This window comes from Sabethes cyaneus, chromosome 3, assembly GCF_943734655.1.
Source record: "Sabethes cyaneus chromosome 3, idSabCyanKW18_F2, whole genome shotgun sequence".
NCBI lineage: Eukaryota > Metazoa > Arthropoda > Insecta > Diptera > Culicidae > Sabethes > Sabethes cyaneus.
Window position 1 is genome coordinate 172,866,855 of NC_071355.1, and position 21,421 is coordinate 172,888,275.

Here is a 21,421-nt window from a genome sequence, read left to right on the forward strand (position 1 = left end):
AGTAAATCCAATTTCGTGTTTCCATTTCCTTTCGTTCACAGGGAGGCGAGGTGGTGCAGGAGACAATAACGTCCAGCGTGGGTGACGACACGTGTACGCTTGAGTTTCAGCGTAGCGACGGTACGCTGATAACCAAGCTAATCGACTTCAGAAGTGTAAGTAAATTCTAGTTTCTTACGCGTGCATATTTGGAATACTCAACAGCTAACAAGACTCTGGATTAACTTTCTGTCGCAATAAACACTAGTGTTGAAGAAAACTGGCTCCAATCAAAGTTTGTTCTTCTAAATGGGAATAAAAAATAGATTGATTAAGATATCTGTCCGATCAACATGGATTACTTTTTTTGCTGTACAATGCCGTTTGTGTACAGATTGGAACAATGTGTTGCTTTATCCTACGTTCCGTTCCATTCATGGCTGCTCTAGCTAAAAACTTTCCGGCATAAATGAACTGTGATCACCTCCTTGCTCTGCATATTTACTACCCGGCTTCCTGGACAAAGAAAACGGAACATCGTTCCGCAGGAGTCAACTTCTTTGTCCACCAGAGAACTGAAGTGCTAATAAACAAGGGCCAAACTGGCATACGGGAAACTCCACTCAACTGAGAGAACAAGGCTGGTTGGGATACGACGTTAGCTGAAATTAAATTGAATTTTCATCCTGGCACACCGTCGTTCGACAAAGATGTGACGACCGAGACAGGGGACGAGAACCTTAGGGTTCGGGGTTCGGGGATCGGTGAAGGTTATTTTCAGAAGATAAACTATACCTGGCCTGGCTGAGGTAGTGGTGTGTCTGGTTTACCGCCCGCCCACGTTAGGAAAGTTTTTTTTTTATCACAACCGCTCGCCTTATCATCCTGCGGGTACTTTGTTACGGTGGCAAATGTTCCGACCATTTGATGGGAACGGTTTATCCAATTTGAACTGTGTAAGCATAACTAGTGCACTGAAGGGACCGAACCAAAGTAGAAGACCGTCTTCCGTCAGATAAAGTACGTTGTTTTTCCAACCGATGTCTTCCTGGTTGTTGCTAGTTTGATTCCTCCGGCGTTTTTACCCCTACGCATGAAGTTTGTATTCGTCAAAGTAAATTGAAATTTGAACAAATGAATTTGATACTAGTATATTGTTTGTACAAATAGATGTAGGTGTCAGAATCTGTTCAGAAGACAGGAATCCAATATTGAACTTAGTAAGTTAGTAAGAAGTAAGTTTAATGTACTTTTGGAAAAAAGTGACAAAACGTCCCCGTCCCAACAGGTCGAAGTTTCTTTGCGAATTGCGACGATTGAACCTAGACTAATTTGATATCTGTGCTTAGGAAGTACGCCAGAGTGCAAAACCATTCCTCTTTTTCCGCCGATGTTATCGTTTGAACATCTAACCTAGTCCAATTTGACGTCCTGAAAGTAAAGAATTTTATTAAAGTATAAAACCTCCCCTTTTTCCAACCGAGTTTATCTTTAAACATTGATTCTAGTCCAAATTGATGTCCTGAAAGTGAATCCATGTAGGTACTGCGAGAATTTGTTCGGAACTGTTGTTTTACAAAGAAACCGAGCTGAAAGAATATTTGTACATGTGACGTAACGCAGTAATTCTCAAAGCGAGGTAAATCAGCGACTCTGTTATCCTGTTTTGAACTGAAATGGTCATATCTCGGTTGTTTCCTGACGGATATCCGTTCTCTTTTCACCAGTCGACTGGACTTGAAATCTAGTTTTAAGATAAAATTAAACAAAATATTTCCAACAAATTTCCACGACAGAAAAAGATACAAGCGATGAAAAAAATCTGTTTTTGACATACCCCTGAACAATGGACAGAATATCTTCGGTATCCACTGATTACTGTGAATCTAGAATTACAGTCATTCCATTATGGGTCTCGTAACGAATCGTCGTACTACAAAATAAATTTTTGTCCAGTTTAAAGCAAACCATTTACCACAACAGTAGTATAACGGGTGGCAACTAAAATTTTGGAATTTTTTCCTCAAGCTGTCAAAAAAATACAAAGATACATGAAGAAGATCTGATTTACCGAAATTAAAGATACATTATCTAGCATTGGGCGATACTGCGAAAAGCATCGATATTCGAATATCGATACAATTTTTGTAAAGGTATCGATTCCGTTGAAATATCGGGCGGCGAGTATCGATACCAGTGGTATCGATATCGGTATCGATACACTGACAGGGTGCAACGAAAACCACACTTTTGTTTATTATTTAGCTTAATTTTTTAGAAAATTGTATGCGTGTGCTTTTACTACTGTTGATTCTCTTTCGTTCTCATACGAAATCTCGTTAGGAACGAAATAATAGCTGATGTCGGACTGGTCAGGCCTGCGGTTTTAAACTCTTTTGACCGGAAACTGCAACAAATTGGTCAGGATTGCTACAAAATTTATTAGAAAATCTAGTGGAATGATGGAAATGAAAAATAAATTTTAAAAATCGGACAAAAAGTACAAATCCGTTTTCTTAAGTTGGCAAACCGACTTTTTGCCAGATTGATCGGTCACCGGCTTTGCAAGTGAAAAACCGGCTGGGCCGACCAGAAATCGACCACTCAGCCAAGCGCTAGCAAATGCTTTTATATTTTGCGTACGGTTTATGCTCCTTGATCGAAATGATTTACGAAGGGAAAAGTAGACCTGACTTAGCTAGAATGCGTCGTTGAATCTGCTTACTCGTATGATTGACGGCGGTTGACAGAGATCCCTAATTTATGAATTAATCAACCCCTTCCAGTTCATCTCCGTCAAAAGTCATTTCATGCACTCAGGGTTTCTTCACTTAACAACGCAGTTGCGGCTTCATTGACGGTCTAGCGTATCCAACCACATCCATCTTCGAGTGCCAAGATAGCTACCTCCATTGAGGAAAGCAGAGCTTCACTCAGCAACTTGCGAGTTGTCTAATTGATCGCATTTGAAATTAATTTTAAAATCGGAGCTGGAATTGCACTTGAAATTTTACTTAAAATTGAACCTGAAATTAAACTTGATATTGAACTTGAAATGGAAACTGAAATTTAACTTAGAATTGAGCATGGCATTATGCTTAAAATTGTACTTCAAATTGTTATTGATGATCAAATGATATTGGACTTCAGTTTGAATCAATTTCAACTTGAATCTTTACTTTAAATTGAGCTGGAAGTAAGACTTTAAATTTAACTTAAAATTAAACTTGGAGTGGAACTTGAATTTGGACTTCAAATCACACTTAAAATTGGACGCGAAGTTAAACTCAAGTTTGGACCAATTCAGACTAGAATATATAAATTGGACTTCAAATTACACATGAAACAGGACTTATAATGAGACATGAAATTGAACTTGAAATATGACATAATAAAGAATTTAAAATTTTACTAGTAACTAATAGTGAATTGGATGAAAAATTTGACTAGAAATTATACTTACAACTTTGCCAGAAATTGGAGTTAAATCGGACTTATAATTGGACTTGAAATAGGATTTGAAATTGAATTTGATTTTTTTACATCACCCAAGAAATCCGACTTTAAATTAGGTTTCAAATTGAAATTGAAGTTTTACTTAAAATTTGATTTAAGACTGGAACTAGGAATGCATCTATTTTTGCAGAGTTTATTTATCGAAAAAAAAATTAGCTGCCGCATTAATTAGGTCCACCTCTTATTTTAATTTCTACGAGTTCGAGGTGGTCGGATAACATCTGCAGCAGAGAAATACGCAGAGGTATTCTTGCCGGAAGTCGTGCTTACTACGGATTCTACAAGACCCTAAAATCTGGCAAGCTTCATCCCTGTACCAAATGTACCATGTACAAAGCGCAAATAAGACCGATAGTCTACGGGCACAAAACGTGGACAATGCTCGACGGAGACTGGTCACTTTTGGACGTCGTGTGCTTAGGATTATCTTTGGTGGTGTATGTGAGTACGGTCTATGGATGAAAAACATGAACCACAAACTGGAGCAGCTTTTCGGCCAACCCAGTATTCAGAAAGTTGCTGAGACTGGAAGAGTACAATGGCCGGGACATGTGAGAATGCCGGAAAACAATCCCGTAAAAATGATGTTTGCCTCGAATTCGGTTGGTACCAGGCGCAGAGGTACGCAGCGTGCTTGACGGTTAGACCATATGGAGCAAGTCCTGGAAAGTGTGGGACATTCGAGAAATTGGAGGAAGACAGCCAAGGATCGAGTTTGTTGGCGGAACATTGTTATGCAGGTGAAATCCTAATGGACATCGCATTAGGATAAATAAAGTATTTTAGTTTCCCTAGCATTTACTATAAAGGTATCGATACAAATATCGTCGTTTTAGCATCGATACTGGCCGGTATCGGGACGCTCAGTATCGATCCAAAATATCGATGTATCGGCTCAAAAGTATCGATTTTTTCGATACAGATACAGTATCGCCCAATGCTAACATTATCCATTGTTGGAAAAAAGTGTACATTTGAAAACCGTTCGTAATCGGCTGTTCGACGAAGCTTGTCAACTTTGCGAATGCATCTCTTGATTATACCAATCAACTGTTTGCAATTCGTGGCTCTCCAGTTATTTTTGTACACCAAGGAACCCAAAATCGCGAAGAAATCTTCGATTGGGCGCACTGAGACAGGTTTTTCGGGTCGTGGTTCTTGGGTAAAAATGGGATTGAATGGGTATTCAGGAACGATTGTGTTTTTTGGCGTAATGCGATGATGCCCTATCCGGCCAAAACACGTATTGTCCATCTGCATGATGTGTTTGTAGAAACAGGATCAAAATTTTCTCCAAACATTCGTCTGGTGCATCTTAATTGATAGCCAAACCAGAGGGCTTGTTGTTGAAGAAACGAGAAAGAGAACGATGTCCTTCTGCGTCCATAATTTTAGTTGGTCTTCCACTACCTTGCTTGCGAATAGTTGTTGGGCATCTTAGGATATGGTAAACAGTCGAAGCCGCAATATATTTGCTTTTTAAATGTTGTACCGTATACTTTTTGCCGAGATTTCTGTTGCAGTTCATAGAAGTGTACAAGACGCTCCCGAAATGCTTCTTGTTTCGACGCCGTTTTTAGCAAAACTGGGTAAGCATAAACAAAACAAAGAATGTTAACAAAAAGAGGAGAGAGAGAGCTTAGAGCTAACACATACATACTCTCATTTCTCTCTGAGCTCGTTTGTTGTTGAGTATAAGGGCCGCAAAAAAATCCAAAATTTTAGTTGCCACCCGTTATTCTAATTATCATCTATTTGATTTTTTAGTTCAAACATATTTTAGCTGGTATTCTATCTTTAAATTGCATAAATTAAGAAAACAGTACGAATCTAACTAAAACCACAATTTTGGGTCAAAATTTCCACTGTACCAATTATGGGTCAGTTTGGTATATATTATTAGCCACTCAAGAATAATACGCTCAAAACGACGAAAGAACATACGGTTTGAGATCATTTTGACTTCTTCTCTACAATTGTTATTCCTAATTTAATTTCGAGGGATTATGCTCCAGATTCGCCCATAACTTTTATTGCAAAACTTAGCTTGCTTCAAAATCTCTGTTATAATCTGAACGCCATTATTCTCTTTATTGTTGAAGCTATGAATTCGCTTCAGGGATGAAAAAATTTGCTGCATTGGACTAAACTACTTCTAAAAAGTAGTGAAGGACCTGTTTTTGTCAATATTATCATCTTATGAGAGTTTTGTAGTGCATTACTTCCTGAAACCCAAACAAAACAAAGGGAAATCAAGTTTTGTCGTTTTATCATTCAAAAAAAAAAGGAAATATTTCAGACTTTTTGCAAATCTTGTGGAGTAAATTTTTAAAAAATCGTCTCCTGCTGTTAAGGTCTTTTTTGTATTTGGAAAAGTTTGTATCGCTGAACAGTTGAAAATGGTATCCGATATTTCTACGAATTACGAATTTACGAATTCGTTTTACGAATTTTGCCGGTATTTGCAAAGTTCTTTAATAGTATATAGTACGGACTAAACTGTCCGCTAGCATCAAAATAATTAAAATTTTAAAACTTGGAAAATCATGGCACAATTATCAGTCACTTTTATTTTGTTTCCAATTTTCATATAACTTATATAAAACATCGATTTTTCTCTTGAAGAATACAAATTCTACCGTTGTTGTGATACGCACATCATTTTCCAGAGGTATTTCTTTTTAATTTTCATTTACAAGGCTTACGAATTTACTAGCAGCACATCAAGATGTTTACAATGTGAGCGATAGATTGACAGCTGGATTATGCAGCAAAATTAAAAAACCAAAACATATTTTATTCGGCATTCAGGTGTACTATTTACTTGTTTAGTAGTACAAGATGAATTTATCTACTATTGAAAAATCATTTTTTCAATCAAGGAGGAATATTAAAGTGGAAATATTAAAGGAAATAAGCAGTTATAGTCAAAAGTGACTCATAATTGTGTGTGACCCATAATTGTGAAACGACTGTATTTTAGAAAAACTTGAAAAATTTCCCCGCCAAATGCAATTGGTTTCATATAAAAATGTCTTATTTTGTAGAAGCAATGGCCGTTTGCTCAACCCCTCTGTTTTTTTATGACAATTTTTGAATTAACACTGTTTATGATGATTTATTCTTAGTCGTTCAAGTCTCCTTAATGTTTTTCACTGCACATTGAAAACAATAATGCGTCGCCATTCCTTCAGAATTTGATGGAGGCGCCATATTTAGCAGCGATCAGCGCTACGTATGTTTTGCTGTGTCTATCAGTGAATGTATGTATTTTTATTAGACAGATATTACAAAGAAATTCTGTGGAAACTTATTGATGTGAGTTAGCTAATGAACAAACTTATCTAAAAAGTTCATAATTTACTGTAACATTGCACTGAAGTTGTGCCGAAAGAACTGTATGAAATTTGATCCGAAAAAATAAAAAGAACATACTTTTATTTCCTAAATTTACTTTTACCAAAAAAAAAATTCGGCTGCACGAAATTATTCGACGGTATATTTTTAATGTTATTCACATTCCAAATCTAATGAGCATGTTCTTCCACGGCAGATGTTCTCTAAGCACTGCACTGTATAATTTTCTTCACATTCTTGCTAATTATAAACAAGTGCAAAACGTAACCACTCGGTTCAGTCATTAAATTTCATGACAAGAATGTTCCGGTGAAATTGCGATAAGGAAAAGGATGGTAAATCGTGGTTCATTATGTTTCACTTTCCTCGCCGCTCAGTTCGTTTTCATCGACTTTCGCTGCTGGCTGGCGTAAACTGCAATGCGCTCAGCGGTGAACGGCAACGGCAATGGCAGGTTATGTGCAGAGAGCACACTTTACTTCTCATCAGGATGGCAAGCATCCTGTTTTCATAGCCATATCTGCCGGTAAATATCGCTTCTGCTAGTTAATGTTTTGCTGTTTCGTGACGGTGATGGCGGAAGAAAACATGTTCGCTTGCATGTTGTGAACGTTATTTTCACTACTACTGGCGGATGGATGTAGAACTGCAATTCGGCGTTACGAATAAATAATAGAAAATTTCGAGACTGGTTGTGATTTTCGGTTGAAATTCCGCTTTGTAAGCAGAGGATGCAACTTTTTGCTGTGTGTTTTAGCTTGAGGATTTAGTCTCCAACTTTCGTTTCATTGCATTGTATGTTCAATGGTTAACTTTAATTTACTCAACTCAAACACTAAACACAGTGAATATAGTATTACTTTTTCACACATCAAGTTGGTTTGGTTTCCATTTATGCAACTTTCTCATAGCCATTTAGATGTACTCGAAAAATATGTTGAGTGATTGTGATAGTAATTGGTTATTATCGACGTAGGAAAAGAACGGCAAAATTGTTTTACTTCCGCTGCTAAAAGCTCCCGGAAAGGATGGTCTTTTTCCCCCCTCATCGCTGGCTGCACATTATCCCATTCGTTCAGTCGTTTTCGTTTAGAAAAAATATTGTTTTAGCAGTGCTGACTCATGTACATTTCTCATTCGTCTGCAGTTTCGGATTCGCTCGCTTTTCGACTTTGGTCAATTTGAAAAGGGTCATTCTGTGGCTGGTTTTGCTAGAGCCACCAGTGAAAACTCGGACTCGATGAATCCAACCATTGATCGGATCGCACCCGTTCGCTTTGGATCGGGCGGCGTTCCGAATCCGTCTGTGCACGAGTGAAGCGCCACCGTCAGCAGAAAGAAAGGACCCTGCCCGGAGCGTTCATTCATTTTTAAATATTGTTCTTGCAAACAAACGGCGAAAACATGCGGAAAAATAATGGCGGCTACATGAGCTACTGACAGGGCCAGTTGGACTGGTTTTTGTGGTAGTAAATATATCGTTTATCGGGTTGCCTCCACTTTCTTGGTTGATATTCTGACTTCGTTAAACAATGGTATAATTAAAATTAATGAAGTACTGTTTTATATTTATGACATGCTTCAATTTATTGGTTAGTTAGCACTGATTCTGTCCAGAAAGTAATTTATTATATGTCGGACAAACAATCAAAATTAATTAAAATTCGCTGATAAATCATGGAAGATTTGTGAGCTATTTCGTTTGTTATTCGAGTAATATATTAAGTGAAGGTTCAAGGAATTTAATTTTAATTTGGTATTTTAACTACATGCTTATGCAAGAGAACATGCGTTGAAGGTTCATAACAGTAATTAGGTATTACAACTCCTTTAGTAAACACTACATTTGTTTATTGTCCAGTAGTGTGTATCTACTTGAATCGTCAATTCCATTAGTGCTAAAAGCACTTCTGTACTTCGGTTTCAAGCACGACATCTCTACAGATGCAAAATTTTGTTTCACCTACACCGAGAACTGGATAAAATTTACTCTGGCAAAGCTGAACATCGCTTGCTTCCGTTTCATTACAAACCGAGCGCGATAGGAAGGAAGAAAATGAGCAATCAACAAGTTGGAGGATGCAGAGATAAAATCAAATGATTATCCGTGAGCTTACTACGGTGTAGGTCAAATACACCGACAACTGGGCAGAAAGTTTACGTTTAGTTGTTGCTGCTTTAATATCGGGAAGCTGAGTCGTTGTCACACTAAAATAAAATATTTTTTAGTAGCATTATCTGCTTCAAAGTTTTTTATACATACAGAATACAGTTTTAAATACCCTTAGAAGTTTCACCTGAGTTAGTCTTCCTGTTTGTTTTTTTTCTGCACGCAACTGAACTTAAGCCGAGGCTTACACTTTCCGGCGTTTCTGCGAAGCCCGTTTGCATTAAACGTCCTTCACGCAGCTCAAGCCTGGCTAGTGGCAAAAACTCAACTTCAAACGAAGAGGAAACACGTTTCAATCGGTGTGTGTGTGTGAGTGTGTACTCTCGGAAACAAATTTTAGATGTGTGCCAGACAGGTTAGTTCAATCGCTTGCTAGGGTAGTATTCATTCGCTTTGATTTCTCAGCTGGATTTTTTCCGCCCGGGATGGGGGACGGAGTATTTTGTTGAACGATAAACGGAACGAGGGTTTAGATTTGAATGCTCGAGCCGTGTGAGGCTGATATTGTAAAATCGAAGCTGCACGGACGAAGGGATACCGGTAGAATCGGCTGGTAGAAATTGTGCTGTAGAGAGGTTGTTAGTTTCGGATTATGAGTAAGCCATGGCATTGATTGGTTTCTATCGTTGACAACTATAGGCGAAGCCGGTTTAATTAAAATTTCGGGAATTTATTCGTTCGCTTGTAGCCATTCGATAAATCCTTGATGTTGTCTGAATTTGATTTACAGTCGGATACTGGTAAAACATATATTTATGAAGCAAAATGATGATTGCTATCCACTCGCAAACGAAAATTATCATTATCAACTCATTATTGAGCTTTAGGCCTCATTACGCAATGTACAATAATATATACATGAAATAACTTTTAGTTAGTTTTGTGGAAATGATGAAATGTATTCCATATCCAGACAAGAAAAATATAGTGCGATTAATACAAGCCGTGCTAAAAGAAATTAGACATATTCTGTCCCAGAAGTGACTCTTGTAAGACTTAGATTTCACACCTTTCTTTTAAACATATAACGAATGCTTTGCTTTTTGGTTTGTTCGATTATTTGGTGGTTCGTTCTCCAGTAGGCACAAAACCTTCAACTGCGTAGTTCGGGATAATCAATATGTGATGTTTTTAAATCCTAAACGTGCGTAGCTCTAGCAATATATCGACAGAAACTGAGCAATTCCACACCAGCCAAGCGTTAACGGCTTTCATAACCTGCCAACTTGAGTGGATCATTCCAGAGAAAGGAACGAAGAGTGTACTGCATAAATACGAGTACATTGTGTTGGATAATTTCAGTTTGTTAAATACCACTCTGGTAGTAAGATTCTCATACTGATGCCGATAAATAAACTACGAGTGATAGAATTAACATACAATAGATTAAACTAAAGCAATGAATATTGCTAAAAATACTTGGAAACGTGAAACAGAAGGCCTAGAGTTTTGAACAATTGTGCAGTGGCATAGGATCCTCGAGACTTTTCAAAGTTCGAAATTGTCAGTGCAGGATGGTTTTAAAAAATTCAGAGTGTAGTGCACATCATTTAAATAAAAATAAACGGTCTTAGATGACTGCCTTGAGGAACCACAGTAGCTGCAAAATATGCTGTCTGAGAATTACGAAAAAATAATTGAACAAGTAAAAGATTCGTTGTAATTTAAGAGCAAATCCGTGTTGTTCTGTTGATGTTAAGCTGAATTATTAATGGATTAAAGAATGGGCCATAACAAATTTCTGCAGGTTGCAAGTACAAAAATTGATGGAATTATCCGAGATTCGGCAGCTAACCAGTCGTCCGTTGGTCGTGTTTCGGACAGCCTAAACATATATTTCAGAAAACGAATTTCACCAAACTCTGTACATCCAGTTCAAGTGGTACGTATAATGGTCGTTTTCTTTTGCTAACTGAGAGGCTCGGGGTGCAAATTTTTTATTACGGTCGGATTTCATTTTTCGGATTTCTACGAAATTTGCCTTTCAAAAGAATTAATTCCGCAGTCAGTTTATAGATGCCAGCAAATAAAATTTCGCTTCGGTGTGCCGCGACCTGGCTGTCATCGCATCTGACTACGGTATGAAATTCGTTAATCAGAAAATGATGAATTTCGCCTCTGGGTGGGACTTTGAACTGACAACATCCGCACACTATCATCAACAACAGGCAAACAGCAAGCCTGAATCAGCGATCAAAATTGCTGAGCTACTGATGAAATTTAAAAAAAAAAAACGATGAAAGCGGGTTTTGATTATTGGTAGGTAGGTATTCACTATTGCATTGTGGAAACATTTCTAATACAATTGAACCCAAAAAAGCAAATCCATGGGTATAAACGTCCTTCAGAACTTGACCCTTCTTTATCGACAGACTTTGCAAACGGTTATTAGAGTACAGGAAAAGCTTGTTCATTTTAGCATCTGCCTTTCTGGCATCTTTACATCGTCATGTTGTCTTTTTTCAGCGATATGTTGTTATTATTGTTTAGTTATTCCTCACGGCGTTTTTGTGGCAATTTACAGTCTTTTTGGACATTTGTTGTTCTTCATCTTTTCGGCATTTATTTATAGCTTTTGCGTTTTATTTTTCACATTTTTTGTCGCTTCTTTGACTGTTTTTGGCGTTTTTTCATGACTTGTTCGTCATCTTTCTGTCGTGTTTTTGTTGTTCTTTCACCGCGTCTTCGTTGTATGTTTGCTGTCTTTTCGTCGTATTCGACGTCTTTTTGTCATTTCTCAGTCGCATTTTTGTCGTCTGTTATCTGTTATATTGACCTATGTTGTTGGTAATTTTGTCGATTTTTTTGGCGACCTTTTACCGTTTTGTTTTTGTTGCTGATTCGACATCTTTTCGTCTTCATTTTGTCGTTTTTTGGTATCATTTCTTCGTCTTTGTCATTTGTTTCACAGATTTTTTGTTGTCTTTTTATCACTTTTTTGTTAATTTTTCTCTCTACTGTTTGTTATCAAATGTTATTTTTACTAATTTTTCGTCACCTTGCTGTCGTATATCTTATATATAAAAGAGGAGCGTGAAAGTTCGACCGCGCATCACTTGAGAACGGAGCGTCCGAAATTACTTGATGAATACTTCATACCACGGGTATCGAAAACATACGAACGGCAAAAGTTTCGCCAGATGTTACCCGGATCAAACGAGAAGCTAGATACTTTTGTCATTCGTTTGAAAAAACAAGCGACTTACTGTGATTTCGGTGACCAGACTAGTGCTATGATTGTAGACCAAGTGATTGCAACAACAGAAAATCCAAAACTACGGCGTAAATGGTTAGAGAAAGACTATACGTTGGATCAGTTGTTGTCCATAGGCCGCACTCACGAATCCGTTGATCATCAACTTGCTGCCTGGGAAACTACGGGAAAACTAAATCCAGAACCTGCAAAACTACATGCTAATGTAAGTGACGAATCCATCATGAGAATAAATTCCAAAAGGAAGTTTCAATCCCGCCCACAATGTACTCGATGTGACAACCAACATTTTTCGAACGACCCTGCCTGCCCAGCAAAATCTGAAAAGTGTCGAAGCTGTGGAGTGATTGGACATTTTGCACGCTGTTGTTTCCTCAAAAAGAAGAAAAATGGAAACCCAGTAGAAGTTCCCAAACCAATTAAAAAGAAACGGTTTGTTCGGGAAGTACACGAAACTTCTGCAGACAACATAGATAACAGCGTATTTGACTTGTTTCATCTGGGAGGAAAACCTACAGTTAGAGTCGAAGTTGGAGGTGTACCGTTAACATTCATCATAGACACAGGTGCTGATGAAGACATTTTAAGCGAAGATGACTGGCGTATTCTCAAGCGTGTCGGATTTGAAGCGTATTCGATAAAGAAAGGCAGTAGCAAGGTTTTTAACAGTTATGGATCGAATAAAGCATTAACAGTGTTGGGAGAAGTAGAAACTGACGTGAAGCATAACACAAAATACTTCAAGACAACGTTCTTCGTGATTCATGATGGCAAGTGCTCACTTCTGTCCGGAAAAACAGCGGTCGAACTAGGTCTGATGAAATTTCTTTTCAAGATTAGCGACAACGCATTTCCTTGTATGAAGGGTAAGTTATAACTTAACAAAAATAATAAAAGAAAATACTAGATCAAAATATATACGAAATGTTTGACTTAATTAGGAATTGAAGTCTGTATAAAAATAGATCTGACGGTTCCACCTGTCCGTCAAAGCTTGAGAAGAATTCCATTCCCGCTTGAAGAGCTCACTTTGGAAAAGTTGAAAGAACTTGAAAGCCAAGATATTATTGAACGGGTTAACGAAGCATTCGATAGACTTCAACAGTTAGTACACTCCTTTTTCTTAAAACCAGCAGCTCTCGCAGTTCGTCTGAATTTTATAATTTGAAATATTCAGTCTAATTTGTGGCAGTACGAAGTTTGCCGGGTCCTCTAGTTTGTCATATTTTCGTCGCTTTGCATGCTTTGTCGGCTTTTTGATGCTTTTACAACGTGTGATTGTTATTTTAGGTGGTGCTTTTTATTTCTTGTTTGTCGCTGTTTTGGCGTCTTTTTGTTCTTATTTCATTGTAAATTCATTATATTTCCTTTGTATTTTTATCGTCTTTTGCCGTGTTATTGTAAACTTTTCATCGTACTTTCGTCATGTTTCCATTACTCTTTTTCACATTATTGTTGGAAAAATTCATCATTTTTATGCCCTCTTTTTGTTGTGATTTCTACGTATTTTAGTCATCTTGATATCGCTTTTATCGGCAACAAAAGGAAGAGAACGAGGGAGAGAAGAAGAGAGAGAGAGAGAGAGAGAGAGAGAGAGAGAGAGAGAGAGAGAGAGAGAGATGCAGCAATTAAGCGACCTTTGTTAGAAATAGAGACATGAAAAACTTCTGCACACTCGCAATGAAAACCAAACGAAGTCAGGAGCCAGGAGGAATGGTCACCAATCTACAATTTTCAAAATCGACTGTAAATACCGCGCTCAAATGTTACCAGGAAGCATCTTCAGAAGATAATTTTGCGTTTCATTTGATCACACGAAGTGCCCGTGAAATTCTGGTCCGACATAACCCGCTGCCATCAGCAGAATAATGCAAATTTTATTGAAAAAAGTAGGTATGATTCCACCAAATTGTCTAAATTTTCGTCTCATCGAAAAATATTGGACAATTATAAAGCATAAATTGAAGAAGTGTGGAAAAACGATGACAGATCCGGTTGACAATCTCATTCTGCAGTAAATGATGAGAAGTATTCAGCGAAAAGTTCGAAAAAGTAAAGTTTTTCTTACACTCTTTCTTGATGCTTAACAAAAAACCTGTAAACATATTTTTTTACAAATTTTTATACTTTATTTCCTCATGGAGAAATTGGGAATTTTGTGCGACCAAATAATAATTGGAACAGACTTTGAAATCGAAACTATTTTTAAATGCGCAATTCATACGTACCTTCAGCCATTTTTAAATGAATGAAATTTTAATATGTACAGTACATGAGACAACACGAAAGCGACGCACAATTAACAACATATCGAAGAGATAAACTTTTTCGTATTGAACGATTTGATTGGCATGAATTGAATTAGAAGCTAATTGACATTCAGATAGAGTTAAAAAATAACTCACTACTGTGGCGAATATTGTTACATGGTTTGCTCTGTTGAAAATTCCAGGTATTCAAGGAAAGGAAATTTAATATTAGCTTCGGTAGTTGACAACCCGTCAATACTGTGAATGTGAGCACTTAATAAAATATACTTATTTTCATTGCAAAAACTATAGAGCCTTTCTCAAACTGGTGGCGATAAAAGCAGACGAGCTGTTGACTGTTCTATGTTGTCGAGTAATTTAATTTACATACACAATTTGAAGTTTTTCATTACTTACCGTTATACACCTCAACCCATAACTCGCAGTGCAACCATTTTAAAAACTTTGTCTTCATCTACATCCCATGGATAATGATTAAAAGTTGAGTAATATCAAACCGTAACTCGTTGTCACGTTGTCGGAAAATACAAAGAGCATCAAAGCGGCACTCGGGAGCGTAGAAAAAGTGTTGCCATTTTTCTTTCCTCAACATTGCTTTACCGTACCGGTCGATGTTAGCTGAGAACCTGACTGCATTACAACCGCATACCGCATGTCATATGTAGGAATCGTGCGACCGCAACTTCGCTGCTCGTAATTTAACGGGAGAAGTGACACTGTTCCGGACTCTACCGACCGCCAGTGACTGCGAAAACTACCAACCCCCGGCCCGCTCCACAAAGTGCACTAATAAATCCTTATTCACTGTGGCGGTGGTCGGGCTTTCGAGACAAACTTGGGTCCTTCGTTGACAGCGGTGCGGTCATAGACTGTCTGCGCAACGTTAGAAAACTGAACCAAAGGCAAGCGGATGCCATGCAGAAGTTTGCCTACAGACGGCCGCAGGTGACAGGCCGCGCAAAGGATGAGTAATTATTTCACCTCACTTTTCTTTGGACTTTTGATTACACAACTCCATCTTTGCACCGTCACACAGAGGAGTAACTAGGCCAAAAAGCTGGCCAAAATTATTTTCTTACGTATTAAGTAATATTTCGCTCAAATATGAAATGAAACGTAAAAATAGTTAATTTTGTAACAAACTGGTGCCATTACAAGTCATTTCAATTCAGTTAATAGTGCAAATTATGCTTTTCTTTTATTCACTATTCACTATTTAGCCTTCTCCAAAACCTACAAATGCATGAGTAAATCAATGAGTATCTTGTTTGTCTCTGATTCATATAAAAAAAAGACATTGGTTAATACCAAATTGTTGATACTGCAGTAGACTGATTCTTCGCCACTAAATCAACGCAGATGTCTTCTTTGTGATATATAACTTCTGTTATGCAATTTATCAATTAACAATCGCGCCACACATACTATTACATACTTTACCGTCACCCAACTAACATTTTTCCTACTATTTTTGTCAGCGAATTTTGTTGAATGGGAATGTAGATTCAAATAGTGGCATATTTGGAGAACAGACCTCATAATCCCTAGACATGTAGTATTGCTAGTGTGCCCATTGTATTGAAGGTGAATTATCTTGCACAGAAGATAGTACGCGACTAGATGCGAATGGTCGATATTTCCTTCAAAACAATGTGAAACATACAATTTTCAAAAGGGTCGCAAATGCCAGTCCGGACGTTTCCGGATGAGCTTTAGGTACCGATTTGTTCAGAATACCACAAAGATTCATTCCTTCATAGAATGTATGACCAGATTCTGCAAGATTAGATAACTTTTTTACCGTTGAAAAAGCACAAAATTGCAAAAAATAGTTGTTTGACAAAACTATTTAAAACAAGTCATATTTTCAAAATTTTAAATTTTCTTCCTACAAACCAGTTAGAATTACTTATGATGAACCTATGTTTTGATAAATATCCTTTGTTAATCTTTTTGTTTACTTCTGATGGAATCCGTTTCCTGATGCTTGATGATTTTTCAAAAAAATGTTTCAAATATTGTCAATGTTTGTACACCTGCCAAAACTTACAGGTATGTTTCCATGTGTTTTGACTAAGAGTACTTTGTGCAGCATCTATTTAAGCATACAAAAATATATATATTATATTAGAAGACCGAAAAAAATGTTTTTCTTATTTTGGCCAGCTTTTTGCCCTAGTTACTCCTCTGTGCGTCAGCTGCTCTACACCAGTGTAGCACAAAGAGAATGGTACAATTGTTGTAAAGATTAGAAGAATTTCTCTTGCATCTTCGCAGACATTACCCTGCAGGCACTATTCGTGTAATACACAAGAACACGTTTGACTTCACCACTCGTTGGCGAATGAACGCTATGCACTGATTTTTTCACGAAGATGACACAAGGGTAATAAAAATTATTTGGATTTTGCACGCTCACGTTTCGATAAGTTAAACTTAATTAATTCCGCTGATGAGTGTTGGAGTTTTCCTGCTTCATTCGAGCCTTTTTTCTTTCTCCCTTTTGTATAGGGGTTTTCTTTGCCAAAGTAACCCAGACGACGAGGAAATTAACCGCTTGCCTGTCTGCCTGCCTGCCTGACCGCCACATCCAGATCGGACGGAGGAAATGTTTTATTCAAATCTTGGATTACGACGGGACATTTGCATAAGGACATTCTATTCGGGCTGCTGGACTCTTGCTGGGAAGTACCGACAGACCAACCGACCGTCCGACCGACTGGATTTTCCGCCCAACAGCATACGAAATTGGCGCCATCAATTTTTTATGAGTTTCTTTCGGTCAGACCGAGATCTAGGAGGAGTTTTTGGCTTGATGATGGCCGTCTCACTGTTGCGCGTTGGAACGAGCTTTGGCAAATGTTTGCCTTTCTAATTAGACATTTGCCTAGAGCGGAGACAGGAATTATACAAATGAGCTCTTGGTGTAACAGGGTTTACTTGAATGAAAGGAAAATTGCTGGAGAGTCATCGCCAGCGACGCTGAGGCTGACTATTTATTCAGTTTGGTTGTCATATTGCAGGATTTTTAATTTAATTGGAGGATATAATCTATTTCTATTCGTGAGCAATCCAGCAGAAATGTGATTCAGCCTAAATTGAGCTAAGAATTTTAAAAGATTTATGTAATGTGAATTAAGTAATATATTTAGTTACAAAAGTAATCCTACTTTTTTGGGATTGAGAGTTGCCAATTACTGGGGATGCTATAATGAATTTCTTTTCTGCATTCGTATTCTCGTAATATTCCGAAAAAATATAACTATTCGATAAGAAATCTGCCGAAAACCCATCGAAATACTTCGAAACTTCAAGATCTCCTATTTTCTTAAAAAGCTTCAATAGAAGTTTTCTGATGGACAAGTACAAAGAAAGGCGAAAATGTTATGAAATTTTCATAAAAAACTTTTCATACTCAGCAGTTTCTGAAACAGATCACTAAGACAGATAAAAATGGCATCACAGTAATTTTTTTTTGTCTTTGAGTCGAATTTACGGAAAATGATTGTATTTTAATAGAAATGGAAGATAAATTTTTAATATTTCAGAAAAATATCACCAGTAAAAAGCTTTTCAGAAAGTCGAATAGACTACATTCTACCTCAAGTAATTATTTAAAATATCTTAATGATAACTGTTTCACTGGTATTATAAATGTTGCACTAACGGTTTCCTCACTAATAGGCTGTTGAAGAAATTTTATTTTTATTTTACCAAAAAACTTTTTTTGTTTCTCAATACGGTCTTTTAATGAGCAAAACTCCAGTGGAGCATATATAATAACGAAGTGAAATAGTCATCATTGAAATATATAAAAAAAATTATTAAGATTGAACATAGCTTTTCCGATTTTTCTTCGCGAAACTTTCATTTGATTATTTCATATTTTAAACTAAATTCAATATACAATATCAGTTATTCTGAAATCTAACGTGAGCCTAAACTTAAATTATATAAGATTATATAAGATAATCAGACTACAAGTGGTTTACGTTGTACACTCGCAACGATGGATAGCAAAAATGATTGGATGAAACGAACTGAAGTAAATTGAAGACGTTCGTTGATAGCAGCTGGAAGAATTCGAAAGTTAGAGAAGATACAAACGAGAAGAATCGTTAGAAGAATAAAAGTTGAAAGGAATAAGTGTACAATGCATAGTAATTTTCTTTTTGAGAATAATTTCGCTACACTACATTATTCTCCCAAAAGAGGGATGGTGTGGTTTACAACATTTTGCTGCACTGTAATATGTGAGCAACCAGAAATCAAGACCACAAAAAAATAAAGTTATGAAGTGCATAGCTGGTATGCAATATAACAAAATGCTTTTCCGCACACTTGCGTACAGTCTTGTTTCGTCTCCTTTTTTGTCAACACCTCCTTTGTTCTAGAAAATTGTAGATACAATGTACTGTGTTCTCTGACGCATAACGAATATACGTTATATACGGGGGAGGGTCTCGTAACTCACAAACTTTGTGGTTTTTCGTTTAATTGGTCATAAATTTGAATAGAGCATACAAATATCAACTATATATCATAAGAAATTACATGTTTACTCCAAAAATAAAAGCATGCGTGATTTTAAAATTTCGGAAATAGGGGTTCGTTATGAGTCAGGTAACACAGTAGGGCTAGGGCTAGGGCTAGGGCTAGGGCTAGGGCTAGGGCTAGGGCTAGGGCTAGGGCTAGGGCTAGGGCTAGGGCTAGGGCTAGGGCTAGGGCTAGGGCTAGGGCTAGGGCTAGGGCTAGGGCTAGGGCTAGGGCTAGGGCTAGGGCTAGGGCTAGGGCTAGGGCTAGGGCTAGGGCTAGGGCTAGGGCTAGGGCTAGGGCTAGGGCTAGGGCTAGGGCTAGGGCTAGGGCTAGGGCTAGGGCTAGGGCTAGGGCTAGGGCTAGGGCTAGGGCTAGGGCTAGGGCTAGGGCTAGGGCTAGGGCTAGGGCTAGGGCTAGGGCTAGGGCTAGGGCTAGGGCTAGGGCTAGGGCTAGGGCTAGGGCTAGGGCTAGGGCTAGGGCTAGGGCTAGGGCTAGGGCTAGGGCTAGGGCTAGGGCTAGGGCTAGGGTCCTTACGAATTGGAAATTATCTCGTATTAATACATATCTCACAACTTTCTGCGCTACACAAAATTACACTCTTATTTTCAACATAACCTCAACATGAATTACAGTAGACTTCAAAACTGAAACAAAAAACGAATTGCTTCAAAGCAGGTGTAGCGCTATCTTGTGTGAATACCAAAATAAACCTTCTTGCCAACCGACCCAGACAGCGTTTCAGAATGTCGTGTTCCAGGCCAAAAATGCTTTCTAGACTTTCTAGCTACAAGTCATCGTAATAATTCGTGAATTTAGCATAACAAATCTGTGCTAGCTGCGGGGGTAACAGAGGGTTGAAGCTTTCCTTATAACGATTACCAATCTCGTTGCATCTCACTGACCCGGCCGCTCCGCTAGAACAAAGCTCTTTTCGGTTTTGCCAGCCAACAGTCGGAAGCAGTCGGAAGAGCTTGTTGTAGGACTACTACACAAATATCCGCAAGCTGCTCTTGCCTGGAAATGTTTTTTCGGATTATACTGGTGTAAAGCATTTTCCGCTTCGGATGCTCCATGTTGTGCATATTTAAGGCAGCAATACACAAGCGGGATGCCGCCAGTCGGAGTGATCTTTGTTTGGTTGGCCCAGTGAAAGTGAAAATGATCTGGCAGAATAGAAGCAGATAATTGAGATTTTTGTTTGCAGATAATCAACATTTCTAACGGCGGTGGGGAAAAGTTACACCTTGTTTCGTTTTGCTTGGCGTTACAATGTTTGGAAATGTTTTTGCTTGTCTTACGGGTTTACACGTTATAACTTAAATAAGATACTTGCACAGAATCAATTTCAATAAAACGGCTGAATCGTAGGTATTATTTTGTTTATTTCCACAGTCTCATTTGGGTGGGGAGTGGTATCTTCCTCCCTATGTATTACGGTCTGCGGTGCATATAAAAAACTGTCTCACCATTAAGTAAAGTTTTTCTTACCAAGCGAGCAATTAGGTAGAAGTACAACGACTTTGCTAAATGTGTTTCGAGTCCAACTTTGTCGCTGAAATTGTTCATTTGTTGAAAGTTCACTCCAGTTACAACCTTACACCTTCCGCCGGGAGCAGAATGTTAATTATTCATAGCTAATTTAAAACTATTACAAAAGTAGCGCAAATTATTTTCAAGTTTCACTTGCCGTCCACGGAAAAAAGCCATCACGAAGTCCTGACCGTTAGTCCAAGTATTAGCATGAAAAAAAAGGGACAAAAATTTGTACCGAGTGTTGTCGAGTACCGTGTCTTGGGATCCGCTTCCAACCTTACAAAACGGTTCAGGACCGGTAAGTTCACGCTTTTGCACCGGTGCCTCGTGCAAATGAGTTGGTCGGTCATTGACAGAAGCAAAAGGGCCATATCCACTATTCACTACATTATTCGTGCTGCAGCAGACGAAGGTTTTTGCGCGCTGTAGAAAATTTTACTCCTTGCTTTATATTCCATTTTTTTCCTTATTTTCATACCTTCATTGCACGACGACTGTGCTTAAGGTGACTGGAAATATCAAAATTACACTAATATTTTACGCGGCTGTGATGCCGAGCAAAAAATAAGGGCTTTTCAACCATCATCGCCATTATTATCACAATTTTTTCGTTGAGTTAAAGATGAAAATTATCGTTATCCACGCTGGTTGCTTCAAGTTGGTATAAAACTACAAAATTTTGAACTTAAAACCACATCATCCACAGTAACCGGATCTGCCGGAAGCAGCCATGCAAAATTCCACGTACCATCCACATTTCCAACTCCGTCGGTGCATGCTTACCGCACATTACGGGGGTCGTTAACCCGCCGCCCCTTCTGTATCGCGTGCCAAAATTTGACATTA

At 38.0% G+C, this 21,421-nt stretch overlaps 1 protein-coding gene across 1 annotated transcript in view; it reads left to right on the forward strand.

The window, feature by feature from the left end:
* The window catches only part of LOC128742170 (out at first protein), a 122,896-nt gene that overhangs the window by 55,922 nt on the left and 45,553 nt on the right, over positions 1 to 21,421 (forward strand). The window contains exon 2 of the mRNA XM_053838421.1: positions 42 to 155. Coding sequence (XP_053694396.1) covers positions 42 to 155 — 114 coding nt within the window. The remainder of the gene's footprint in view (positions 1 to 41; positions 156 to 21,421) is intronic.